Consider the following 20594-nt stretch of genomic DNA (forward strand, 5'->3'; position numbering starts at 1 on the left):
CTGAAAACTTACTGACATTCAACATTAAAACTTAACTATGTTTCCAATGATATGGAACCAAATATTTGTTTTATGTTATAAAGAATGATTTAAGTGCATCCCTTTTGGAGCTACCCGTGGTCAAAAAAGCACTTTTTCTAAATGACACGAGTAATTTTGCTAAATATGACATATTGCCATACATTCACCAAAAATAACGTTATCACCAATTTTTTTTTTTTTTTGCATGGTAAATAGAGCCATCACAGGGCTACAATAAACAACCAAGTTTATTTAGTCAAGCCTTTTGATATTGAAGATAATAAGTGTTAAATGTGATTTTTAGCTTGCGTACCCTGATTGTAAAACAACCCATATATTTTTTGCACTAGTAGATGAGCTGAGCTGAGGTAAAGTGAGGTAAAATGAGACGAGAGCCTGTGTGAAAAACAAATGAAACGCAAAATAAATGGTAATGAATTCAAATCACAACAGTTTCATATGGAAATCTCTGCAAAGCTTAACATTTTAGTGAGGTGTGTCTGTGGGAAGGAAGGAAGGAAGGAGTGAATTCATCCTCCTCATCCTCACAGTGCTGGGAGTCTTGTAGACACTGGAGACGCTCTGCTCCGTCAGTGGATGGATGTCAGTTTTTTCCTCTTTTACGGGCACAAAATGAAGCACACATATCTGTACCTGTTGTGTTAAAGGACGTAATTTTATGTCGTAACATTTTTACAGCTCTTTATAAGAGCTGGATTTTTAAAATTGTAATATTTTATCGTGTTGTGTGCACTGCTAGCGTATCCTGCTAGCTAGGGCAGCTAGCTAATCATCTGCCGGTGAAATTTCCAGCGACTTCAATGGTGACTCAGAGGATCTTCGGCTAATGAAGCATCTCGAAGCTTTGTGTTTCAACGAAATTTGGACTTTGTGGACTACGATACAAAAATGAAGAAGCAGTTTAATCGGATGAAACAACTCGCCAACCAGACAGTCGGCAGGCAAGTAGCCATAAATTGTTAAGCAGTTTTCTCTTGTTGTTGTTGTTGCCAGGACAGTAGTGACTCAATACTGACGCGTATCTTTACTTAACAAGCTAACAACTTCACTTTAAACGCCTTTTTTCAGCTTAATGTCTCAGCCTGGGCGAACTTCTAGCATTATACAACAACACTAGCCACATTTCGAGACTAGAGGCCATAACATTTGCAGTTTATGATGGGCTTGTATCCTGTGGAAGACTAGAAACAACAGGACTGAGTCCAGTGCTGAGAGTGTGCCATTTTATTCCTGCATCATCTCACTAAACTAGATATAGTTATGATGAACACACAAGTTGTATCGAAACATTAAAACCATAGTTCAAACAAAAGTGTTGAACATTCTGACAAATGCACCGCAGAAACGAATTAAAAGCCAGATCAAATCTGGTAATTCACAAGAGCAGTGAATGTCGTCCACCACCCCATGTCTTCCCTCTGGACTCCAGGGTAATTTCTCCACTCCTGGTATGTGCTTGTTCATCGTTTCCAAACTCCTCTGCTAAGAAGCCCAAAGGCTCTGAATGGCTGGGATCTGATCAGAGGTGGCTTACTGAAGCACCAGCAAGTTTAATTTCTGTTTTTCGTCTGCTAATGTAGTAAAGTTAAAGCCCCACAAGAAAGCCAGGCAATATTTCGACACTGCTATTTCTGGGCTCCATCATGAATGGGGTTTGTAATTTGGTACAACAGTTGCTCTTCTGTTAGATGGTGAGCCGTTACGTAAATAACCTCCCAAGTCTGTAGCGTGTATGTGTTTTGTGGTTATTATACCCACCCTATTATATGCCACAATGCTGTTTTTAGATATAGATACGTGTCTGTGCTTTGGTTATGTAAAGAACAACAAGCAAAGTCGAAACAATACTTCAAACGCAGCATGAGAACTTTTACCTGAGAAACACTGACCATATCCAGTAGCAGTCAAAAATCTGGACACACCTTCGAATTTATTTTTATTAATTAATTAAGACCCTTCATGTCTTAAGGTAATGATGGATGTCGTTTCTTTTTGCTTCGTTAATCGGTTCTTGACAATCTGGATTACTACAGGTGTGGAATAGGGCTGTTTATTATTTACTATTTGATCTCAAACACATAAGGCAAGAAATTGCACGAATTAACTTTTGATGAGGCATGCCTGTTGACTGAAAAGCATTCCAGGTGACTACGTCATGAAGTTGAAGCTGGTTAAGATGATGCCAGTTAGGGATCGACCGATATGTTTTTTTTTTTTCAGGGCCGATACCAATTATTATGGAATTGGGATGCCGATAACCGATAAATGTAAACATTATAATTCACATGAAATTAAACATAGCGCACACTGACACAGACCTTCATATCCATGAAATGTATGTTTAATTGTAAAATTGAACATGAAATTTTGTGCAGGGAGATGCCAGCAGCATTTGTACAATAAAGTCAAACATTAGTTAGAATAAAATGAGAAATAAAATAATAAAATATTCACCAATAAAAAAATAAATCACTCCGTACTATATTACAGCTCACCATTTTCAGTGAAAAATAAATGAAAATACACTCTGGATTCTTTTACACTAAACTAAGTAAGACTTACCAACTTCAAGTAGTTTTTAAATAACAAATCAAGTGTAGGGAGCTGCCTGCAGCATTTTTTAAAAAGTAAAATCAAACATAAAGTAGGCGATCACTCCCTATTATGTAACAACTTAACAAGTAACCATCTACATTCTAATGCTTTTAATGCCCAAGCCTAATATTCCCAATTTAGGAGGATTATATTGTAGTGAAGGAAGCATTACATGTAGTTTCAGCGAGACTAGTTGGTTGTAGGCTAATTCAAGTGCTTCCTTCCGTAAGCTAAGTTTGCCTGGCTACACAGATGCAAATGGACAATTTTAACGAGTAGTAGATGAAGAATGTAAACATGTATAATGATGTTGTGCTTTTGCAACTTGTGTGTTTGTGACTTATTGCGGCAAAAGCAGCGTGTCCTTACCTTGAAGTGGGATCTGCTTCTGCCCGAGTGCCCGTACGGCCGCCTTGAAACAGTTCACAGCGTTTAGCTACGCGTGTCGATTGGCTGTATCCCTTGTGCCGCTTCTGCCCGAGTGCCCGTACGGCCGCCTTGAAACAGTTCACAGCGTTTAGCTACACGTGTCGATTGGCTGTATCTCTTGTGCCAAACAAATCAGATGTTGTGGTGGGCGGGACCGTGTTCTTGAACTCAGAGGCGAGTGCAGGAAAGGACGTGCAGTGACAGTCGCGTTAGGAACGAAATGGCTGCAAAAAGGCATGTTATCGGCATATCGGTGGAAATTATGGCCGATACCGATAACCCTAAAAATGCAGAATATCGGCCCGATATATCGGCCAGGCCGATTATCGGTCGACCCCTAATGCCAGTAGTGCGCAAAGTGTCAAGGTAAACAGTGGCTACTTTGAAGAATCTAAAATATCAAACATTAACACTTTTTTTTTTTTGTTTACTGCATAATTCCATATATGATATTTCAGTTTTGATGTGTTCAGTATTGTTCTACAATGCAGAAAATGGTCACAATACAGAAAAACCTATGAATAACGTGTGTCCTAAGTTTTGACTGGTACTGTATGTTACTGCTGTAATTCGTACATAAATGTCTCCAGATTCCTGATTTTGACCTTGAAGTCTGGTTTGTCCAGCAATGGTCTATTATCATATGCATTGTGTGTGCGCTCTTTTAACACACAGTCATAACCATGCAGTTTATCTGCAGTTAATCAAGACTGTACGACAGAACTATCCTTCTTGTTTTTAGCGATCGAGAACTTTTGTTAAAGGGCAATGCTTTTCTTGAAGCAGATTCTTCAGCAAGTTCTGACCTTTAGCTGCTGTGTGCTCATTTTAATTTGGTTCGAGTGTTTGCAATCTGATCAGTCTCTTGTGGCCTGTTTGCAGAGGCACTGAGGTGTCTTGTTGTGACACAGACATGGTTTCTCACTAATGAAGTTGTAGCTCAAATGTCTCCTGCTTCAGAAGATCACCCAGACCAATCATCATTTCACCCTAAACTGTCTTTGGGAAATCAGGTTTCCAACACACCCTCTTTCCCAACTTGTTCTGATGTTCTGCACGTGAACATACGAGAATTAAAAGCTATTAAGGCCAGGATGTTTTTACATTTCTATTTTGAACTGAGATGGACCGTATCGATATTAAAAGTAGAGGATGTGTCTTAAACAGCATATTTACTGAAAGAATCCAGGTATTTGGTTTTAAATTTAGCTCCTCTAGCTCCATATGATGGATATGTATATCTGGAATAGTCATTCAGCAAAGTGTGTATTTTGTGAACAGTAAATCAGGAGTTAGTGATGCAGAAAGCAGACCGGAGTGTTGAAGTGTTCGAGGCTGTGTGGAAAGGGAGAAGGCAGGACACACGCCTCAGCTGATCCCACAGTTCCTGTGATTGTGAGGAAGCAGTACACTGTGTTCACCATCCAGATCCTCTAAGGAAATCTCTCTTTATTCTGTTTTTAAACAGGAAGTCGTCCTGGGGAAGTTGTATATCTAAGAATTGAATCAAAGAAGCCTCTCTTGCAAGCACTGAGGTGTCGGTGTTGTGTTATTTAAATTATAATACATAGGGCCAAATTACTCAATTCTGATTGGTCAATCAAGGAGGGCTTTTTTTCCTTAACGCGGGGCCGTATTTCTGAAATGCTATTGGCTAGTTCGTTGAATGGGTAAAAAGCCAAACAAGTCCAAAAGCCTGACGAAACAAGATGATGATATTCTGTGGAAATGCAGTCCTCGTGTCGTGTCGCCGTGTCATGATGAAAGACGCTTTAGAAACTGATTCAAACGTGCAAGATAGTCTTGCGCCCTGATTGGTTCAGGAAACGTGAATGACAAATGTTGTGAACTTGAATGGCTTCCAAAGTATGAATTTGGCCCTATGTGTTATAAACAAGTAATCGTATGGTTCCTCGTAAAATTAAGGATCAATTTCACTCATGATTTCAAAGTTTTGAATTTGGGACGAGGGCAATTTTCAAAACTTCGAAATCACGAGTGAAATTGATCCTTAATTTTACTCGGCCCCATACGATTACCTATACTAATCATCTACAGTAATTTGCATATTGATGTATTGGCCTTGTTTAATTAATTTTAAGTATTCTAGAGTAAATAGCAAAATGTTACTATAGAGGATTTCGACGTGACGTCACAGGTCACGTGACACCCCGGTGTCCGCCATTTTGAAGGTCAAGCTAACTAATGTCAACAACAGTAGCTAGTATATGTTACTGTAGCAATGTTTACGTTCAGTCATTTGGATGACTGTTAAAACCTTTCAGTCTCAAGTTTTTCCTTTACTGTATTTACTAGTTTACTGAGCTAGCGTGCTCAGGCAGGCTGGGAGCGAGTGCGCTAGCTCCCAGCCTGCCCGAGCGAGTGCGCTAGCTCCCAGCCTGCCCGAGCGAGTGCGCTAGCTCCCAGCCTGCCCGAGCGAGCGCGCTAGCTCCCAGCCTGCCCGAGCGAGCGCGCTAGCTCCCAGCCTGCCCGAGCGAGCGCGCTCGCTCCCAGCCTGCCCGAGCGAGCGCGCTAGCTCCCAGCCTGCCCGAGCGAGCGCGCTCGCTCCCAGCCTGCCCGAGCGAGCGCGCTCGCTCCCAGCCTGCCCGAGCGAGCGCGCTCGCTCCCAGCCTGCCCGAGCGAGCGCGCTCGCTCAGTAAACTAGTAAATACAGTAAAGGAAAAACTTGAGACTGAAAGGTTTTAACAGTCATCCAAATGACTGAACATAAACATTGCTACAGTAACATACTAGCTACTGTTGTTGACATTAGCTAGTGCTAACAGCTAGCTGCTAGTGCACTGCTACAACTACACCGACCCTAATAATACAGTTCTTGGTCATTGCCTGGTAACAGCAAATTTATAACGGGCCATGTCTCAACAGACTAAGAAGTTATTTTAATGACATTTAATAACATTTTGTTTATCCTGAGGACCGAAAGTAAATGAAAATGTGAACAAACCTTAGCTGTAATAAGATGGCGACCACCGGCTCCAGGGACGACCCGCTGATGTAGGCATGTTACCCAGCCTGGTTTTTAACGACATAGGTATACAGATCATGTGGGCTGAAGTCAGGTAAAGACGAGGGCTTCGTGTACTTCCGTACGTCAGTGAACAATCCTGGTGGAAGCAGGTAAACGTCGTTCTCTAAGCCTGCTAACCTCAATTTTTGCAAATACCTCTCCCTCTGCTCGCCCTGTAAATGCCCTACGTCGCTGGATAGTGAAGGTGTTTTCTGCATCTTGCTCCTTTTTCTTTTGTTTTTTCCCTGGTATTTCCCACACGCCTGACTGCAGGTCAGGAAGATCACCCGCGCTGCAAAGCCAGAAAAAGATAGCCTGGTAACGTGTACGGATCACGTACACCAGCATCATTGATTTTCTGGTGATATCGCTTCTTACTCGCGTCATCTAGGCCGGATAAAATACTCGACAATGAGACTTCGTCATGATCAACAGTGTATCGCTACCGGTAGTCGCCATATTTGTGACCGTCAAAATGGCGCTGTCTGCTTGTTGACATGGCAACGGTCACGTGGGTCGAAAACCTCTATACACTGGACATCAGGTTTGATAACACTGGGGAACACAATTTTTGTTGAGTTAGGTCTGACAGCTGTTTTTAACTAATTTTTGGGTGCGGAATCCAAAACTGATCTCAGTTTTTCTCTATCACGTCAAGTTTTTGAACTATAGGATCCCCGTTTTCTTAAAAAATATGAAAAATACTGTACTTAACAGATATGTGCTTGTTTTATAAAAATTTACAAGTATTGACATACAATGAAATATGAAAGAAACAGGCATGACTGCAATGTTTATTTAACACTTATGTTTTTACAAAGGATATGGCTACTGTAATTATAATTGTGTGCAAGAAGAAGAAACCTTTATTCGTCACATGCACAGTGAAATTCATCCTTTGCATTTAACCCATCTGAAGCAGTGAACACACGCGCACACACACCCAGAGCAGTGGGCAGCCACACCACAGCGCCCGGGGAACAGTCAGGGGTCAGGTACCTTGCTCAAGGGCACCTCAGCCCAAGGCCGCCCCACATCAACCTAACTGCATGTCTTTGGACTGTGGGGGAAACCGGAGCACCCGGAGGAAACCCACGCAGACACGGGGAGAACATGCAAACTCCACACAGAAAGGCCCTCACCGGCCGCTGGGTTCAAACCCGGAACCTTCTTGCTGTGAGGCGACAGCGCTAACCACTACACCACCGTGCCGCCTGTGCAAGTAGTTAAGGTAAAAATGTATGTTTATAGCTCTTTCTGGAGTGTTCAACTTGAGGACTATTGTGTTTGATGCTCCAACAATAGTCAGCCATCATATGTACTGTACATCCCATCTACCCTGATAACGTTCTTCCATAACCTTCAAATGGTCTTACTACAGTGGAATTTTACTTATCTGGAGGGTAAGCTGTGGAGAAAAAAACTTGACGTGCTAGGAAAAAACTGACTGCAATTTTGGAATCAGCATGCCAATTTTAGTTTTAATCAGCATAAAAATCTAACTCAGCAGAATTTTTTTTCAAATTGTTCCCCAGTGTAATTTTATAAAAACATTTTTTTATTTATTTTTTGTGTGTATTTGAATACTGCTTATAGTAAGTGGGATAGACTAAGCACTTCATTTTTTTTTTTTTAAATAACAGAAGGATGATTCATTGCGAAATTATTTCCCTGTAGTGGGTTTATCAGTGACTTTAGTACATTAAGCAAGGTGTTCCTCCTGTTTAAGCGCAAAATCAATACTCTAAGGCTGAAGTCATGTTTTGTTTTACTGCAGATCACCCACTTTCATCAGTCAATAAGCAATGGGCTATACAACTCAGGACATCTGCCCTCTGGCTACAGGATTAAAAAAAAAAAAAGAGAGAGATTATCTTTGCTCACGTATACACTGCTTAATTCAGCCCGAGGCATGATAGTACTTCAAACGTCATTCACTCGTTCTGTTATCTGAGAAGCAAAACTGTCGTTTAGATCTCTGCAGGTTTTTTTTTTTTATAACATCAGGGACTGGCTGGGTTTGCTGCAGGACTCCCGCTCATTAGTTCAGTTGTGGTTACATCTTTAAGTATTCTTTTGTTTGATTTCACTCTTTTGTTGAAGATAACACTAAAGTTTGAGTATTACAATACTTTTCGCACTGTTTCATCACTGGGTGGTTTTTTTTTTTTTTTTGGATTTGCATGGTGGCACAATTTGTAAGACGCTGTTAAAAAGGAGTGTGCTCATAAGTAAATTATTATTGGATAAAGTTATTAATGAAGCTGCGTTTGTCAGTAGCTTTTCCACTGCCTTGACATGCACTGATGTTAGTGTGTAGACTTTGAGGAGCGTACCAGGAATCTTCATCATCTTCTCCTGCAGCTGCTTCAGGCTCCATCTGGCTTTGTGCTTTGGATGGTTGCTCTGCTTGAAAGTTCAGTTGAGACCAACATGTAGTCTCCAAACAGACACACACAGGTTTATCTTCTGAGTTTCTTCTGTAGACATCTTGCTTCCAGTCTTGATCTAAATTTCCTGTTACACTGGACCTCATGCATCTCCACAACGCCTCAGATCTACCTTTGTGTGGCAGCCGTGATTGGCTTTATAGTCCTTATTGAGTCCTTTCTATTTGCTATTTTTGGCCGTGAGACTAAGTCTTTGTCGATGCTGCTGTTGTGACTTTTGCTGGCAAGACACAATTGGCGATTACTTGTATCTATTATTTTCTAAGTAATGCTTTTTTTAAACAAAGGTGCTTTAAATATATTTGGCCAACTAATATGGGCAGTGGTGTTTGAGTCTGTTTTTCTCGTTCTGTTGTTTGAACTAATCCTGTGGCACTGTGTTTTTGAGCTCGTCATACATTCGTGATTTGAGGTTCTGGGATATGGACATGGGACAACAGCTTGGCTCAGGCATGATTCCAAAATGTCTTTTGAATTCTGTCTGGATTTGGTTTCAAGCTTTTTCAGTCAATATCGTTGCTCCTCTGTGTTAATTGAAAGCAGCTGTGTACCACTGTCCCGAGGTTATTATAGTGCACTTTTGCCAGCGTGAGAGACTGTGCTATCTTGCATGCAGCATGATACAGTGAGTCAGGGCTAGAGCTGCAAAAGTTAAAGCTTCACACAAATACAGCCAACAATAATAATGCAATTTACTGATGACTCACCAGACGCTAATGTCAATATGGTGTTGGTACTAGAGCTGATTTATTCCAGAAATGGATAGGTTGTTGTTAGTGATGGACATGGGTTGACAATATATAACGGCCTAATTCTGAAAATAGAGAAGTTTACACTACCGTTCAAAAGTTTGGGGTGACCCAGACAATTTTGTGTTTTCCATGAAAAGTCACACTTTTATTTCCTGCCATAAGTTGTAAAATGAATAGAAAATATAGTCAAGACATTTTTCTGGCCATTTTGAGCATTTAATCGACCCCACAAATGTGAAGCTCCAGAAACTCAATCTGCTCAAAGGAAGGTCAGTTTTATAGCTTCTCTAAAGAGCTAAACTGTTTTCAGCTGTGCTAGCATGATTGTACAAGGGTTTTCTAATCATCCATTAGCCTTCTGAGGCAATGAGCAAACACATTGTACCATTAGAACACTGGAGTGAGAGTTGCTGGAAATGGGCCTCTATACACCTATGGAGATATTGCACCAAAAACCAGACGTTTGCAGCTAGAATAGTCATTTACCACATTAGCAATGTATAGAGTGTATTTCTGATTAGTTTAAAGTGATCTTCATTGAAAAGAACAGTGCTTTTCTTTCAAAAATAAGGACATTTCAAAGTGACCCCAAACGTTTGAACGTTAGTGTAAGTGCAAACTTTGGACACGGATAAAATCCCACCTTTTTTGGGTGTGCTCCATTTGCCTAAAATTATCGAAATACGCAATTGCCAACTGTCACCATACTTCACTTATTCTAATTATGTATTAATTTTGATGAGGTATTTATTAGACCAGCACATCTGAGAACTTTGGCTTGCAGCACGTCCCCCCCCCCCCCCCCCTTTTTTTTTTGGGGGGGGGGGGGGGGGGGCAAAGAAATGACACTCGCCATAGACTTTAATGTAAAATGACGACAAAACCAACAGAGAACCGCAAGAATTAAAATGACCCAAAGACACGATGTCAAGCGACTAGACATAGTCCACTGTCCGAATGTCCACTCTGCATGCCATAAAACACAATGCATCAAAAAGATTAATTTGATCCATCTTAAGCCCTGTACCTTCACACTCCCAGCATCAAGGTGGTGTAATAACCTCACTCAGAGGTGTCCTACCTGGACATATATTTGTGTCTTATTGAGTCTCCAGGTAAGCAGTTTGCCAGCGAAATATCTTACTATTTTTAAATTTATTTAAATTTTTTTTTTTTTACTATTTTACAAATAGAATGCTAGATAGCAAAAGCACTGTGCTCTGGAAACTGATCTAGCTACGTTACAGCCTGTATGTTAGCCCAGTCAGTCTAGCCTGAGCCCCAACCTGTAGCCTTATAAAAACCTGGGCCCCACTACAACCTAATCTTTAAATAATGTAAGTTACTTGAGGCTATGAATTTTATACAATTATTAGCTACCTTGATTCTGCAAAGTGGATGAACGCTTACAATGGACAAGTCCAAGAAAGTCCTTGCAGATATGAGAAAGAGGGTCATAGATTTTGTATGGATTATAGGTATCATTATCGGTCTGGTGTGACCACCAACCACATAAACTGCAGGGGACCGATTTATTTATAGTCGTCATGGTTATCGGTATTGTGGGACCGGGCCTTAAAGAGGAGAGAGACCATCCAGCTTGTTGTCAGTGCACAGTTCAAAAGCTAGCATCTGTGATGATGTGAGGGTGCATTAGTGCACATGATATGGGTAGCTTGGACATCTGGGAAGGTATCGTTAATGCTGAATGATATACACATTTCAGAGCAATATGCTGCCATCCAGACAATCTTTTTCAGGGAAGGTCTTCCTTCTTTCAGCAAGACAATGCCAGACTGCTTTCTGCACATATTAAAATTGCATGGCTCCATAGTAAAAGAGTCCAGGTGCTAAACTGGCCTGCCTGCAGTCCAGACCTGTCTCCCATTTAAAACATTTGGCACATTATGGCGCGTAAAATGCGACAAAGGAGACCTCGAACTGTTGAGAAACTGATTGTATATCAGGCAAGAATGGGATAACATTTCTCTTTCAAAACAACAGCAATTTGTCTCCTCAGTTCCCAAAAATTTAGTGTTGTTAAAGGTAGAGGTGATGCAACAGTGGTAAACATGCCCCTGTCCCAACTTTTTTTTTTTTATAAATGTGATGCTGATATTCAAAATGAGCATATATTTTTCAAAAAACAGTAAAGATTTCTGTTTCAACATTTGATATGTTGTCTTTGTACTATTTTCAACAAAATATAGGGTTTCCATGATTTGCAAGTTATCACATTTCTGTTTTTTATTTACAGGTTACACAGCGTTCCAACTTTTTTGGAATTGGGGTTGTATACAAATGCAAAAATTTCATGTGTATAAAATGTTAAGATGGACCATATGGATACTGGTATATACAGGGTCCCTTGTGTTCAGTATTCTGAAGTTAGGCTCTGGAGCCACCTCTGATCAGGATAAAGCCACTACTGAAGATGAATTAATGAATGTATGGGTATTTGTATGTTTAAAAAAAAAACAGGCTGTTGAGACATAAAGAACATGCAAATTGTAAAACATGTGTGACAATTCACATTAAGCCTTTTTGTTATGCTCTTTAACATGAATTTCAAGCTTGTCATTTTTCCTGTTCATTTATTAGCTCTTTTTGTTTTAAGTCTGTTTACTTCTCTGTGAAAATGAATGTTGGAGCCAGATCATTTTTAGATATTTCATGAGAAGGGGGACAGTAAATTGAAGACAAGAAGATCCATTGCTAGTTTGTGCCAAATGTGCCTTTTTAGATTATCCTCCTTTCCTTTTACAAGTATTACAGGATTATGTGCAAGCAGCTGTGCTACCTTAACTTTTTTTCCACAGCACATTCATAGTGCTGACATTTTTCCTTAAAAGAGCTGCTGAATTGAATCAGGTTTACCAAATTAAGGCAAATCTAATGTTGGGATCTTGAATCAAATCACCTAGTATGTTGTATTTTGGTTTATACATACTGTGCTGTACTAACCTGACCAACAGGGTTACTATACTGATGGTACTCTTACGCTACGTTCACACTGCAAGGCTTAATGCTCAATTCCGATTTTTTTGTGAAATCCGATTTTTTTGTGAGGTCGTTCACATTAACAAATATATGCGACTTGTATGTGATCCTCAGTATGAACGAAAAGCGACCTAAAAGTGTTCCGCATGCGCACTGCAGGATACGACGACGTCACACGCAGTGAGCATGGCCAGTGTTTACGGAAGTAAAACCGCCCGGTTGCGGTATGACTCATCCAATCTAGCTTGAATAGCTGCATCCCCCCAAATGGAAATCAGCTCCCTAACCTCTGCGTCCTTCCATTGAGAAGATTCAGAACCTTCACAGCCCGAAGCGTCCCTCGCATTGATGTCATGCGCAGGGGCGCAGATACGTTTTTTGAACTGGGGGGGACAAAGCTGCCAGCAAACCAACCCCAACCGCGATATGCCTGTCAAACTTGTTGTTAGTAACCATAGCAACCAAGTTCGAGCTCGCAACCTGTGCAGTCTGCGCAGCTCAACCAACCGAATATCAGTCTTTGTTTTGTTTTATGTGAGTTGTTGCAACTATGTATACACTGCTGTACACCTTAATAAACCGAATGGTAATTAGTCTTTTGATTTTTCCGTGAGGTTTGCCTTATACAAAGAAAGACAGCATAGATGTTTTTTCCTCCCTATAAGTGGGGGGGACCGAACGAGGTGAATTTAAATATGACTCGTCCCACCCTCTATCTGCGCCCGTGATTATGCGCCATGTTGTTGTAACTTTTTTGAGAGACCCGCCGCCTACTTCAGCGCAGAATAGTGACGTTTGTGGCTTGTTGATGACGTGTAAGTCGGATGAATGCGACCTGGCGGTTCAGACTGAAGTCGCATATGAAAAGAGCGGATAGGAATCGGAATTAGCACCACATATCCAAACGGCCTGGGTCGGATTTGAAAAAATCGGATCTGTGTCGTTCAAATTGTCAATAAAAGATCGGATACAGGTCACATATGGGCGAAAAGATCGGATTTGAGTCACTTCAGCCTGCAGTGTGAACGTAGCCTTAGTGTGAGTACACCCTAAGAACGATTGCCTTGTACCACTCCCGAGAGTGATTGTTTCCCCCCCCTCCTCACTGGCCTGTGCTCACATTGAGCGAGTGCAATTACATCATCATGATACAGCTTTACTTGCCGACTACAGTTTGTGTTCAACAGTAAGGCGAGACCCAGACCCATTATTAATCCAAATATTCTCCAGTGAATTGAAAAGTGCAGGCGATTAGTGTTTGAGTTCTGTGTGGTTAGTGATCATCTTCCAAGCGGTCTAAGTGAACCGCAGCGATCACGTTAGTCAAATGAACTGGAGTTCGGGGGTCAAATGTGCTCTGGTGTAGTATGGCTCACTTAGTGTGAGTACACCTTTAGTCCCTGACCTAGTGGATGTGTTTTTTGATAGAGACAACAAAGCAGTTCTGTAAGTCTCTCTGGATAAAGGCGTCTGCTAAATTCTGTAAATAGCATTTGCAGGTAATTGAAAAGTGTACACACCCATCAGCATTGTAACCTTTTAATGTTGCTAATTTTAATACCTGATGGATCAATTCGAAAGGGACATTAGAAGCTAACTTTTAAAGCTAAGGTTTTTTAATTATTATTATTTTGTAGTAGCGATGCTTCATATTTGGAAAGTGTTGATACTGATGGTGTGTGTGAACTGAACGGGTGTTTATCCACTCTGTATATGGGAGGCATTAATCTGCACCATGGCCAAAGACCTCTTTTTAGTTTACTAATAATAGTAGCTAAGCATCTGTACAGAACAGCATTACAAGGCCAACGGTGGAATGCTGAAATTCTCTGGGAAAGTGGAGTGCACCAATTGCTCTCTTAGGAGCGGCTGCACGTAGACTGTTTTTTTCACTTCAACATCTGCTGCCAGATTGTCTGTTTCTGTGGATGACGACTGTACTTTTTTATTGTTTGTTAGGAATTTAATTACACATTGAGCTCCTTCTTTAGTCATGTTAATACATCTCAAAATCGATCTCAAATACAGTATGCACAGCAACACTACCTAAACTTTGTGCAGGTTACTTGTGTGTGGTTTACTTATGTGTTTGTGTTTATAAAGAGATTTGTAGGAGAATTAATCACGTTAATAGTATGACCCTTTTAAACCTCTCCTGCTTTTCTCTTCCAGAGCTGAAAAAACAGAAGTCCTCAGTGATGATCTGTTACAGGTGACTACTTCCTTCCATAAACCTCCATTGTCTGCATTGAACGTCATTTGCTATCTTTGCAAAATGTCACATCAGTGTTTTTATGAATGGTTCACTGAAACGTTTCAGATAAGAACTGTTTGTCAGGTTGGCTTTTGGATACCCGTTTTTTTTTTTCTCTCCTTCTCCCTTGCAGAGCAAATACAGTGAGAATGTCAAGTAAAGCATACCTTACTGAACTTTAAACGAGTACATGTTATTCACCACTTTCAGTGTTCTTCACACTGCCTTTACCTTGTGAAACAGGTCTGTCCTCAGCTATGTGTTTTTGGTAATGGAATGACTCATTGGTGAGTCCGACTTTCAATCCATCACTAGTTAAATGACGGAAAACCTGTGAGTCACTTTGTTGTGACAGGTCGTCATCGCTGCTAGGGGGTAAATACTTTACAAACACAAATTTCATCATGACTTGGAAGACGATGGCTTTGAGTGTGTACGCAAAATGTCAGGTAAATTACCTGAGGCGTCCTAGAAAACTTTCGCCCCACCCCATGAGTTCTGTAACTAAGCATTGTGAAACCTCTTGGAAAAATGGATGAAATCACTGTTTAAGAAATATATATGACTATGGATTAGTCATACGATTGCGACAAACTAACAGAGAAAATTAAAGAACTTATTAGGAATTTGGAAGTTTTGATCAGTGTTGTGAACAACTGCTTGAGCTGCATGTCACTTTGTAGTACTTTTGTTTACTTTCCTTCAGTTGTGTCGACTTTAAAGCTAAATCTTATTAAATCAGGTCCACGTGTCAGCAGTGTAATCAATGTGTGCGCTCATCCGTGCAGGGTTTTTTTTTTTTTTTTTTCCTGTTGGAGTGGGTGTTGGTAGTGTGGCGTTTCCTTTTTCTGTGGAACTCTTATAAAACGAGATACTAAACTGATTCCATTGCAAATAGAGCAGACCGGTGTTTGAGCTTGTTTAGTCTACTGTTGGTCTGCTGGTGTTTGGCGTGGGATGGAAACCGGGAAGCATTTATAAAAGACCTTTGCACTAGCTAATCCAAACAGTCCCCAAACAGGATCTCCCTCAGCATAAAAAGAATAGACATAAGTCAATGGATTCCCCTTGTTCCCACGCCAGGTGGAGGGTATCCTCTCTCTATGCTTGTGCAGGAGACGCCCATGCAGGCAGAATGTGTGGTGGACTCAGCTGTGTGGGGCTGGAATGACATGGTGGAAGTGTTGAATGGCATGAAGCGGCAGTTATCTCTGCTCCCAGACTGTGGAATTCCTGAACCCATAGTCTGTTTTGGAAAACTGCTGCGGTTCTGCTGTCGTCACTCTCTCTTCATCTGTTTGTTCATTCATTATTGAACTTCTGGGTATCGTATTAATCACTGCATATTTTCAAGTGCAGTACTGTGCAAAAGTCTTAGGTACCTTACTGTTTTAGTACAAACTTTGTTATAGACTTTTATGACTTCTACATTATGGAACCAGTCCAAAATTAAAGGTCATAGGCAACAGTTTTAATTTTAGGCACATTTGAAACTTTTATGTTAAAAAACCCTCTACAATTTTCTTCTGGTCCCAAGAAGTATTGTTAATAAATAATAATTGAAATAAGTTAGCGCGGATCGTGGCGAATTTCTGTTCGGATATTTTCTTGACCACTCTGCGTGACGTCATTTAAGACAAACAAACCGCTTGAGTTGAGTCCACTTCCATTTACTTGCATTGCCGTTCGGCTTGAGTGCAGACGTGCGTTTGGGAATTTCCAAAGAAAAACCCCATGCCTTATTGTTGTGCAGTGAATTGTAACAATGGGACCAGTTCAGGAAGAAGTTTTTTCCGAGAGAGAAGAAGAGGCGGAGCGAGAGGATTGGCTTTTTCCGGAAGAGGCGGAGCGAGAGGATTGGCTTTTTCTGGAAGAGGAGAAAAGGCGGAGCAAGAGGGTTGGCTTTTTCCGAAAAAGAAGAGGCGGAGCGAGAGGGTTGGCTTTTTCCGAAAAAGAAGAGGCGGAGCGAGAGGGTTGGCTTTTTCCGAAAAAGGAGAAGAGGTGGAGCGAGTGGGTTGGCTTTTTCCGAAAGAGGAGATGAGGCGGAGAAAGTGGATTGTGCGCGTGAAGCCAGAGGTTTTTTTTTTTTTTTCTGGAAGAGGAGAAGAGGCGGAGAAAGTGGATTGTGCCCGTGAAGCCAGAGGTTTTGTTTTTTTTCCGGAAGAGGCGGAGAGAGTGGATTGTGCGTGTGAAACAAAATCAAGCAGTCAAAGAAGAAACGGAGCAGCAACGCTTAAGCAAAAAGGAGAAGATTGGAGGTAAACATTTTTGCTTGTAATTGACAAGTCAAGAATCCTGAGGGATCCTGTACAATCATTGTAGAAATGAGACAAAGGGATATTTCCTCGCTTAGAGTAGGCTATAAATAGTATAATGTCGTGGATGGCAGGCTAATGTGGCCTACCGGCGCACTGTCAAGTAATCGTTATCTATATCCACTAGGGAGAGCGGTTTAATTATTCTTCAAAAGGGCTCTTATTTAGTATTATGACAAAAGTAGGAATTTATCATAATTACCAGGATAAATCGTTTGGGCGCGAGTCTTGTTGAGGTCCGGGGTCGCCGCGATCAGAGTCGGCTGAGTCACTGTCCGATTCCGAGGCTGCACGGTCAAACCAGTGAGCCACATCCACCAATTGCTTCGCAATGGCCATAGGTTTGTACGTATATGGTTTCACCTCTCGATATTCAATTTGGAGAATTCCTACTTCAAAATTACTATCGCTTTCAGGCATTTTACACAACCTCTTACAACCAAAGTCCGTACACGTGTGCTCGGTTCACAGGTAAACACAACTGCTCCCGGTCTGTTTGCCTTGAATGACATCACGACGACGGTCCCCTGGCGGTGAAAGTGTGCATAAGTGAGATGTAAACAAACCTTCAGAAATTGGGCAAAACAGTATATTTTAACCGTTTTGTTCAATTTTAGGGTGCAAATTAGACACCAGGAAGATTGAATTCGCTTTTTGGGTCGTTCTTCTAGACAATAAAGTTGATATTCTACATTTCACCTCCGACCGTTGCGTATGACCTTTAAATGTTACAGAAAATTGTCAGTAAAGAAAGCAGCATATTACATAACGGACCACTTTTCAGACAAATACATAATGAAGGCTACTGGGTTTTGATGCAAAAATAAGAAGAAAGTGATTTGACAGTTTTGACAGTCAAAGTCTCCAGAGGAACTGTGGCTGATTCTGTAAGATGCTCAGTAAAACTTGCAGCTCAGTTCCTTATTAAACTGTACTAACTGTACCCGAGACTGCCCCTTTTATTTTTTACGCAAAGTGTCGTCACACAAAACATTGACTTTTTTTCATGTATTATTGCTTACTGATCTTTATTGTATCTTTTTAATGTGGAAACATTTAATTTCATTATTTTTGAAGGCATCTTTGCTCTACAGCATTTCATTACATGTGCCTAAGACTTTTGCACAGTACTGTATATTAAACCTACCGGTACATACATTTATTAGAAATAGTATTGTGGGATTCAGGTAGGGAATATTTTAAGTAAATGGGCTTATATCGTAAGATTTCCCTGCTTAAATCCAGTCTTTGCAAGCTGTAGTGATTAATTCAAGTTATGAGGCATGTATAGCTGTTAATTATTTGAAGCCTCAGTGTAAACATTTCTGAACTGGCAGCCACATCTTCAGAGAAGAACATTCTACCTATCCCTGTGCGTCATGGTTGTAAAAAGCATATGTTTGTATGCTTTGGGCAAGGGTGTAAATGACACTAAAACCCAGCCACAGTGATTAGATTTACAAGCGTTTTTCTGTGTGTGTGTGTGTGTGTGTGTGTGTGTGTGTGTGTGTGTGTGTGTGTGTTTAACTGTAGGCATTTTGTACTAACCTTAGATTTTTTTTTTTTCACACAATATGCCAGTTAGTTGATTTACTGTGCTGTGAAGCATGGTGTTAGTGAGTTTACAGTATACAGTGTCTCACAAAAGCCTCAGCATGGTATTGCATAGGTGCCTGTGGTATTTTGCAGAGTTGGTTGCTGCTGCTGCTTTGCATCCTGGTTCAGTTTTGAGCACTCGGCTGTGGTTTGCTTTTGATGATTTTGTATTGGTCTCTACAGATCGAACGTCGCATGGAGCTGGTGCGGGTTGTTTCCCACAACACACACAAGAGACTGGTTACATGTCTGCAGGGGCAGGTAGGCACGGATGTGTAGAAGAGACATGAAAGGGTCCTTTACACTTTCAACTCCCTGGCACCCCTTGTGTTGTCACCACACTGTTAGATCAGCATGAGTTTTGTTTCTGTGTCTTGCAGAAAAAGCTCCCATTGACGGCACTGTCGCAGGCCATGCAAGATGGCGGGAGCCAACTAGGAGAAGAATCTCTTATTGGGTAATTGGGAAGTGTTTTTCATGTTGCTTTATTCTTTTAGTCCTTTAAACTTGAAGCCAGTCCACAATACGTGAGCCGGCAATAGTCTTCAACTCAGCAATCAGCTAGACGTTTAGCGTTATATATTCATGTGGTTATTTTAAAATGGCTCCTAGTGCATGGTTTAATACAGCATTTGGCAAGCCTTAATGACCGTAAAGTGCATTTCAGCATATCTGGCTGTTACTTGGTAGGAAAATGATGGAGGTGTGTGGTGAGGCGGAGAACAGACTGGCGTCTGAGCTGATGCAGCATGAGATTCAGATTGAGAAGGACATTTTAGACCCACTCAATCAGTTAGCTGAGGTAAGCACACAAGTCCTTCCTAGTTTATAGTCCACAGTTTTCATGGACTATACATTATGTGACCTTTTTTTTTTTTTAAATACACTGACTTTTTGATTATATCCATTCTCTCTCAGGTGGACATCCCCAACATACTGAAACAGAGGAGACAACTTGCCAAGCTGGTGCTAGACTATGATTCTGCACGAACAAGGTCACGATTTTATATTTTAACATATATGAGATTACTTTCCATTCACATCACTGTGTCAGTTATTGCCAGTTATCTGGTATTGAATAATAATCCAAATTGTAACCCTTGTTGTCTGTCACTCAGATGGTTGCAGGCAACCAAATCCATAATCTCGGGAACAAACACACAAGCACTGACAGCCAAGGCAGACTCGCTTAAAGAAGAGATGGATGAAGCAATGAACAAAATGGAGCTCTGCAAGGTAACGAACACCTCCAGACTCAGTTTTCATCATTCATTGTGTTAAAAGTAGACTTTTTCTTTAGACGTTTTTGTCTTTTGTACCATAAGCTGAAACATTGTTTATATGCGGTCGTCATCCATGCAGTCTCGAAGGGATTATACAAAACCAAGAGTGAAACACAATTTCTCTCCACTAGAACATTTCTAATTTAGAATTACTATTGTCCCTCTATGTTTAGCTATTTAGGAAACATCCCCACCCCAACTCACTTTCTCCTGTATCCATGCTACAAATGAATCCTCGTACCACGAATCTTCCGAATGCAAAGCATTAGTGTTGTATGCATGGTTTCATTTATATAAAGCTTATTTTTATTTGTATTGAAGGAAATGCTTAAGACCATAGTTGTGTTAGCTTTTTGCTTTTCTCCGTTTTAGGATCAACTCTCTGCTGATCTGTACAATTTCTTTTCAAAAGAGGGGGACTATGCACGCTACTATGTTATGGTAAGTGACTTTAGTGGTTTGTAGTCAGAGATTCAGTAATTGTTAATGTAATTCAACTTTATTCGGTCTTGGACTTTCCAGTAGTCTCAGTTTATTTTCTGTTTTCAGTTATTAGAGGCTCAAGCGGATTACCACCGAAAATCTCTCTCTGTGCTGGAAAGCGTCCTGCCAACCATTCAGGCACAGCAAGGTGTGACCACTTCCACTGAATGCTGTTAGGTTTTGTTTCAACTGAATGCAATACAGTTGAATAATTTGAGCAATTATTAAACAGCTGAATATATATTTTTACACACACTCCAGTTCTTCTGAACAATGTGTAATAATTTACAATAATATACCATTCTGTTCTAGACATAATTTTCTTTATTTTGCTATGTAAATCTCACCTTCGTGTGCTATAAAATGT

General features: G+C 40.7%; 1 protein-coding gene across 3 annotated transcripts in view; it reads left to right on the plus strand.

Annotated features, from left to right (window-relative positions):
• The first annotated feature begins 537 nt into the window (after nucleotides 1–537).
• Nucleotides 538–20594, plus strand: part of arhgap17a (Rho GTPase activating protein 17a) — a 30641-nt gene continuing 10584 nt past the window's right edge. Inside the window, exons 1-10 of one of the 3 annotated variants that reach the window (XM_060939702.1) lie at nucleotides 538–624; nucleotides 835–983; nucleotides 14469–14508; nucleotides 18645–18722; nucleotides 18842–18918; nucleotides 19152–19263; nucleotides 19380–19456; nucleotides 19580–19697; nucleotides 20117–20185; nucleotides 20294–20375. In XM_060939702.1, coding sequence (XP_060795685.1) covers nucleotides 931–983; nucleotides 14469–14508; nucleotides 18645–18722; nucleotides 18842–18918; nucleotides 19152–19263; nucleotides 19380–19456; nucleotides 19580–19697; nucleotides 20117–20185; nucleotides 20294–20375 — 706 coding nt within the window. In that variant the 5' untranslated portion in view covers nucleotides 538–624; nucleotides 835–930. Of the gene's footprint in view, nucleotides 984–14468; nucleotides 14509–18644; nucleotides 18723–18841; nucleotides 18919–19151; nucleotides 19264–19379; nucleotides 19457–19579; nucleotides 19698–20116; nucleotides 20186–20293; nucleotides 20376–20594 lie in introns of all 3 variants that reach the window. The other 2 variants (XM_060939701.1, XM_060939703.1) reach the window with 2 other exon arrangements.

The sequence above is a fragment of the Neoarius graeffei genome, chromosome 14 (genome assembly GCF_027579695.1).
Source record: "Neoarius graeffei isolate fNeoGra1 chromosome 14, fNeoGra1.pri, whole genome shotgun sequence".
Taxonomy (NCBI): domain Eukaryota; kingdom Metazoa; phylum Chordata; class Actinopteri; order Siluriformes; family Ariidae; genus Neoarius; species Neoarius graeffei.